We start from the raw sequence: 6,847 nt of genomic DNA, 5'->3' as shown, positions 1-6,847 counted from the left end.
TCCCAGCGGAGGAGCCAGCCGGGAGGAGAGGAGGGAGGCCCGGCTGAGGGGCGCACACGTGTCCCCACGGGCTCGGCCGGGATCCCTGTCGGGGACTCAAGGCCGGCCGGGTCCCAGCAGCAGTGGGCAGGGCCGATGCCTGACGAGAGGAACACGCGGCCTCGGCGCCTCTCCTTTGTCCCCATCGGGTTGCCTTCTGGGCCAGGCCAGCCGGAGGGAGGGACGCGAGGCCGGGAAGGGAGCAGAGCCCGGCCCTGCCCACTCCTCCAGCCTCACGGCGTGGTCCTGCGGGCAGCCTTTGTGCGCTCCTGCGCTATCTGTGCCTGCGTCCTCGGTTTACCTGGGGAGATGGCTGGGGCTGTGTACTGACTTAGTCCTGGGAACTCAGGGGCCTGCCTTGCTGGACTGCCCACTTCTATGGTGATCTGGAGGGCCCTTGACAGCGCGCAAACGGGTGGAACACGAAGTGAGAGGGGAAGAGGGTTCAGGGTGCCCCTTTGCGAGTTGTGCCACGCCGAGCTCCTCCTTGTGCCTCCCCATGTTCTGGCCTGGTCTGCAGGTGGGGCTGACTCAGCCCACGGGATCTCCAGGCCAGTCTTGCTCTCTCCACTGCCCACATCAGAGGATCTAACTTCAGGACTCCCTCCCCCAGCATCCTGGTGTCCCCCACCCTAGACCTGAGGCTGAGCCTGGGAACAGGTTGGGGTCTCGAAGTTTCCACAAGCCAGGGAGAGCTGGCTGCGGTCAACGTACACCCTGGGGGTGGATTGGAGGGGATACAGGGAGAGATTAGGTGGAAGTTCAGAGGTCAGGGCCGGGAAAGGCAAGTGTTCCTGTGCCCAGGTGGCAGGGCAAAGGGCACCTTCACTGCTCTCTGAACCTCTCCTGCCAGGTAAGCAGGATATCCTGGCACCCCTTCTCTGCCCTTTCCAGCAGATGGGCTTCTCATGCCCTGTAAGAGGATCGCTGAGGTACATGCAAGCCTAGAGCCAGGTGGGCACCTAGCATCTCCCCAGGTGCTCCCACATGCAAAGCGCTGGCACCCAGAGCCTCTGTCCTGGAATGCCAGGGCCCTAGGCAGATTTGGGCTCAGTCCACAGGCTGCAGCCAGAAACCACTGGGCTGCCAAGGGCCCGGGGTCTATGGGTAGGCAGGTTGATATTCTGGGCCAGCCAGATCAGGCTCCAATTTCCCCCATCCAAGCTCCCAAATTGGACCCTGGTTTGAAGAAGCTGCCTCAGGGCTCTCTCTCTTCCCCTTCCCAGAGGCTGCAGAGATCCCTAGCTAGCAAAGTGAAAGAGAAAGTCGCTCCGCCCCACCCCGCCCCTCAGCCAATCCCAGGGGCCCCTAGCCGTCTTCTGGTTGCTTATCTCCTCGTTGAGGTTGAGTAGAGCCGGCTTGCGGGAGCAGTGAAGGAGCCTGGAGGCACTGTGCACTCAGGGTGAGCGGGACCCGAGGGTGGCAGGCCAGGTAGGGCCCCCGGGTGTGAGCCAGCTGGGTGACTGTGTGAGGACTGCAAAGCTGGGAACAGGCGACCTCTGCAGTGCTGAGGGAGACATGGAGGGCTTGGGGAGCTGTGAGGCCTCCAGGGCTCCATTGTCTTGACAGTGTCCCCCGGAAGACCCTCGAGGCTGGCTCCTGGCCCCCAGCCCTGCTGCTGGTGGGAGAGGCCCTTCTACCCTCATCCCTAGAAAGGATGGGGAGACAGCCTCAGGATTGAGGCGTAGCCGTACCCCCTGCTGACCCCTCTGGCCACGGGTAGGTGACAAGCTGGTGTGGGGTAACAGCTGGTGTTGGGGGTATCTTAGTTTCTGTGGGAGGGGATTGTCCCTGAGGTGGCCAACCCCATCTGGACAGCCATGGCTTAACCCAGGGTGTGGTCCTGGGGTACCGGGAGGAGATCCATACCCATCCTAAAGAGCATAGGTGCTAGCTTTCCCTGTTCAAGTCCTCCCCCAAGAGGTGCCTGGCCCTTTAAAAGCTGGAGCTTGCCCTGTGTGCATGTGAGCCAGAGTGTGTGCCTGTCTCCTTGTGTGCGAGGTTGGCAGGGAGGACACTGGGGTGGGAGCTGAGGGGAAGCCAGGTGGCCCCAGGGATGGGCCAGGTGGCAGGTGCCTCCCCACCCTCTTCATGCATCCCCAGGCTCTGCTGAAGGTTGGGGATGCAGCTCCTTGTGAAATGAGGATGGGGAGCAAGGCTTTGCCCCCATGCCCCCCCCACTAATTCCTGTCCCTTCCTTTTGTCACAGGAGTGGTGGCTGGTGCCTTGCAATCACCCTGAGGGTGGAGGACCACCTGCCTCTCGCCTTGGTCCCACCAGCCCTCACTGCCACCTCCATCTCTGCTGCTGCCTTGACTCCCCTCCCCCTCCCTGTCATCAGCACCTCTACCGCCTGGTGGCCACCTCTGCTGCTCCTGCCTTCCTGCTACAGTTAAATGGCTGATAAACAGATCAGGTCAGACACCTTGACCCCCAGCTTCCCTCTTGGCTTGTGTCACTTCTACCCAGACCCAGACCCCACCCACAACCTGTGGTGGAGGAAGAGGTCCTGACACCTCCCCCTGCACATGCAGCCTGCCAGCCAAGCTCATCAATGGTGGCATTGCTGGACTAATCGGGGTCACCTGTGTGTTCCCCATCGACCTGGCCAAGACGAGGCTGCAGAACCAGCAGAATGGCCAGCGCATGTACTCGAGCATGTAAGTGTGCTGGGGGGCTCTGCATCTGTGACCCAGGGCTAGACAAAGTGGTTAGGGCAGGGCAGGCCTGGGGGATCCCATACAGAACCTGCCAGGGTCATGCTGCGCCACGGGCCTGACCTCTGGGCCCTGGATGCTCAAGGCTGGGTGGGGAAGGTGCCAGCTCACATCTGCACCTTGGGAACTGGGGTGCCAGCCAGCCCCTGGCTCACTCCCTCCCGTTGGCCACAGGTCCGACTGCCTAATCAAGACCATCCGCTCAGAGGGCTACTTCGGCATGTATCGGGGTGAGGCTTGGGCCAGGTCGGGCTGCCAGCGGGGCATAGAGCCATGCCTGGGCCTCGTATGTACATGTGGAGGTGGTCTGGGGTGTTGACTGCACCTGTCCTGAGGCCCCAACCCAGCCCTTGGTGCTGTGGGGGAGGGTAAGGGGCCAGATCTCAGACCCCCATCTGGACGTCACCCTGCCCCCCATTCACTGCCAGTGCTTGGACACTGCCCTAGGTCTGCACCCTCCTCCCCTGTTTCCCAGGACAAGTGGGACCCAGCATGAGCCTGAGTCTGGGGGGCAAAGGGGCATTATGCAAAGCAGCTTAGGAAACAATCCCAGGCCTGGATTTGCCTGCTTGTACAGCTCTAAGCCTTCACGTTGAGAAGGGGCTGGCCACCACCTCCCCTAGTTCTGACACCTGTGTCCTCACATTCCCCACCCCCCAGTGCAAAAGCCTGCTGTCCCTCAGGATGGAGGCGTGCCCAGGGAGGCTTGCCATGAGCTTTGGGTCTCCAGCATCACAGACAGATGGAGACGGGGGAGGGGATGCAAAGGAAGGGGAGGGAGGTGGCCAACATGGGAGGATGACTCCACGAAGGAGGTGGCCACAGTGCTGCCCCTTTTCCGCCTGGTCGCCACCCCACCTGGCACAGACCAAGTCCAAATGTGGGTGAGAGGGCAGGACGCAGCAGCCAAGGAGTGGCACATGGGACTTTGCCAGCTGGAGGCATGCACTGGCCCAGAGCCTCCCCAACCCAAGGCACACCATGTCATCTCCCCTACACACCACCTGCCTGCATCCCCCAGGCCTGGCTGACCCTGAAATACCCTGCAGGCGCTGCTGTGAACCTGACCTTGGTCACCCCCGAGAAAGCCATCAAGCTGGCAGCTAATGACTTCTTCCGGCATCAGCTTTCGAAGGACGGGTAAGGACTTGGCTTGCCTGGTGCTGTGGGCCCAGGTCCTGGGGAGGGAACCATGGCAAATGCCTGGGTAGACATGGATATCAGCCCTGGCTGCTGGATCCCATCAGGACCCCCGAGTGCTCTCCTGCCCTCAGGCCTTACTCTGTCTTGCTTGACCTTGGGAAGCACCTCCCCTTGCATGGGGGATGAGGGGGCTCCCAGCGATGAGTCAGCTGTACTTGGCCCTCGGCTACTGCCTGCTGCCAGGATGTGGAGGACCAACCAGCTCCCCTGTCACGGAGCATGGGCTGCCAGTGTGGCTCCTCCTAGGACATGCACGATCCCTCCTTCCCACTTCTGTCCCTCCTGGCCCCTGCCCGAGTGGGCCCTGGGCCTGGTGCCTGCTGCTGGAGGGGCTCATTCTCCCTCTGCGCCAGGCAGGGCTCCCCACTTCTCCTTACACCCTCACCTCCACAGGCAGAAGCTGACGCTGCCTAAAGAGATGCTGGCAGGCTGCGGGGCTGGCACCTGCCAGGTGATCGTCACCACCCCCATGGAGATGCTGAAGATCCAGCTGCAGGATGCAGGCCGCATTGGTGAGGCTCCTGAGAGTGGAGTAGGATGGGACGGGGCAGGAGCTGGGGCCTGTCCTCTGCTCTGCGCTCAGAGGAAGGGACCAAAGCCCTTGTCTCACCAGCTGCCCAGAAGAAGATTCTGGCTGCCCAGGCCCAGCTCTCAGCCCAGGTGGGTGCCGCGACCCCGGTGGAGGCTCCCGCTGCACCCCGGCCCACGGCCACTCAGCTGACTCGAGACCTGCTGCGGAGCCGCGGCATTGCTGGCCTCTACAAGGGCCTGGGGGCCACCCTGCTCAGGTAGGAGGACAGGAAGGGCGGAGGCGGTTGTGAGCGTCCCACCCGCAGCGGCCGTCACCAGCCCTCTCTGCAGGGACGTCCCCTTCTCCGTGGTGTACTTCCCCCTGTTCGCCAACCTGGACCAGCTGGGCCGCCCGGCGTCTCAGGAGAAGGCGCCCTTCTACGTGTCCTTCCTGGCCGGCTGTGTGGCTGGAAGTACAGCTGCTGTCGCTGTCAACCCCTGTGATGGTCAGTGCTGGACCTGGACCCCGGGCTGGAGATGGGGGCCAAGGGCCGATTTCCTGAGCTGACGCATGTGCCCCTTGCAGTGGTGAAGACGCGGCTCCAGTCTCTGCAGCGTGGAGTCCATGAAGACACTTACTCTGGCTTTCTGGACTGTGCCAGGTAGGCCAGGTCCTGGGGCTGGGGATGGGGCTGGGGCTGGGTGGGGGCCAGGCAGGGTTGACCTTGCCCTCCCCAACAGGAAGATCTGGCAGCACGAGGGCCCCTCTGCCTTCCTGAAGGGTGCCTACTGCCGTGCACTGGTCATCGCTCCACTGTTTGGCATCGCGCAGGTGGTCTACTTCCTGGGCATTGCTGAGTCCCTCCTGGGACTACTGCAGGACCCCCAGGCCTGAGCTCACCGTGAGGGTGGAACAGGGCAGCCAGCCCAGGACTGAGAGAAGGAAAGCCTTTCTCCAGCTGTGCCCCGTGAGTGGGCAGGCTAGGGGCAGGGGGCAGGGTCCACAGGGGTAGTACATACATAGGCCCCCATGGGGCCCTGCGGGCACAATAATTGGGATCAATGTTTTATTTATGTAAAAAATGCAGAAATCTGTACATTCCTGGAGCCAGACCCTGACCCAGTCGTGCCCAGCCTGAACACCCCCAGGGACAGAGCTGGTCTCTGGGCTGGGGGCTCAGGCCTGGACTGAGCAGACTGGACTTTGCCCTCCTCCCACTGGCTCCTGCCTCTGAGGCTCTCCTGGTCTTCAAAGGGGACCCACACAAACCTATTTATTGAACTTGCTGTGCCCGTGTGGCTCTGCCTGTCATGTCCATCCATCCACTGTCCCTGCTGCTCTCCACACCTTGGCCAGCCTTGCAGGAATCCCAGAGTGGGGTAAGTGCTGGCTCCTAGGGCAAGCGCCCCACTGTGGGACCTTCTGGTGGACCACCATGGCCCTAGGCTGGCCCAGGCCACACTAGGTCTGTGTGCCTGTGCATGCATAAGGAATGAGCTGTGCCTGCCAGCCATCAGCTGGCCAAGGTCCTTGGGAATGGGCCCCATGTGGCTAGGCGCTGTGTATGCTCCAGACCCTCTGCTGACCCCATCCAGGAAATTATTTTTCCAGCCTGGCCTCTCTTTTGAGACCCCTCACCCCTAGATTGGGATTGGCCAAGGCTGAGGGCAGACTTGAAGGCCAGTATAGAGGCTAGAGGCACCTGCTCTGCTGTGGGGGAGGCAGGAGCTGCTGCCCAGCCACCTGGGGCCCTCCCACTCTCCTGACCATACTGGGGAACCCCACCCCCACCCCAGTGTCGTGAATTGAAGCGGGCTTCTTGCCCTGCCCTGCTGTGATCGTGTTGGTAACTGATCCTGATGTGCTGGTGCTGTGTCCCCTAACCCGGCCCCCTCTGTGGAGGCCCCTTCCCAGTGACACTACCTGGGGCTCAGGTCTGGGCCCCCATTTCACGGTTGCTCCTGGGAGCTGCCCCCTCCCGTATCTTTACCTTGGAAGCTGCTGCTGCTGCTGCTTACAGAATTATATATTTTTCTTTTGAAGAGTTTTAAGAAGTTGTAACTTTTTGTGTCTTGTCATGTAAGAGGATAAATAAATATTCTAAGTAGACACCCTTTCTCTGTGTGTCTGTGGACGTGGGAGGGCGGCTCCTCTTCTAAGGCCCAGCTACCCTGGCCAGCAGACCTAAGCCTCCTACTCTGCGGATGGTACAGACGGCCGGTGGGGCGGCCTGCGACTGCCCCGCAGGAAGGATCGGTATCAGAGGGCAGTCTCGGCGATGCCCCCTGACCTGAGCTTGAGCAGAGCTGGTCTGGCAGACCCTGCTCACCGGCGCCGTCCGCCCCCGGGCTGACGGTCTCAGATCCCGCCCCGCCCG

The 6,847-nt window shown here is 62.0% G+C and overlaps 1 protein-coding gene across 5 annotated transcripts in view; it reads left to right on the top strand.

Annotated features, from left to right (window-relative positions):
* Window positions 1-5,552, top strand: part of Slc25a22 (solute carrier family 25 member 22) — a 6,411-nt gene extending 859 nt beyond the window's left edge. Inside the window, exons 1-11 of one of the 5 annotated variants that reach the window (XM_010640359.3) lie at window positions 11-1,470; window positions 1,609-1,758; window positions 2,249-2,455; window positions 2,574-2,699; window positions 2,931-2,986; window positions 3,806-3,896; window positions 4,353-4,471; window positions 4,573-4,747; window positions 4,821-4,975; window positions 5,056-5,131; window positions 5,211-5,552. In XM_010640359.3, the coding sequence (XP_010638661.1) occupies window positions 2,436-2,455; window positions 2,574-2,699; window positions 2,931-2,986; window positions 3,806-3,896; window positions 4,353-4,471; window positions 4,573-4,747; window positions 4,821-4,975; window positions 5,056-5,131; window positions 5,211-5,364 (972 nt within the window). In that variant the 5' untranslated portion in view covers window positions 11-1,470; window positions 1,609-1,758; window positions 2,249-2,435 and the 3' untranslated portion in view covers window positions 5,365-5,552. Of the gene's footprint in view, window positions 1-10; window positions 1,471-1,608; window positions 1,759-1,780; window positions 2,155-2,248; window positions 2,456-2,573; window positions 2,700-2,930; window positions 2,987-3,805; window positions 3,897-4,352; window positions 4,472-4,572; window positions 4,748-4,820; window positions 4,976-5,055; window positions 5,132-5,210 lie in introns of those variants that run through there. The other 4 variants (XM_010640360.2, XM_010640361.3, XM_010640364.3 and 1 more) reach the window with 4 other exon arrangements.
* The last annotated feature ends 1,295 nt before the right edge of the window (window positions 5,553-6,847 follow it).

This window comes from Fukomys damarensis, unplaced genomic scaffold, assembly GCF_012274545.1.
Source record: "Fukomys damarensis isolate Sample0158 unplaced genomic scaffold, DMR_v1.0_HiC HiC_scaffold_16, whole genome shotgun sequence".
Taxonomy (NCBI): Eukaryota; Metazoa; Chordata; class Mammalia; order Rodentia; family Bathyergidae; genus Fukomys; species Fukomys damarensis.
Note: the sequence above shows the minus strand (reverse complement) of the source record. Positions and strands in the feature narration are given on the sequence as shown.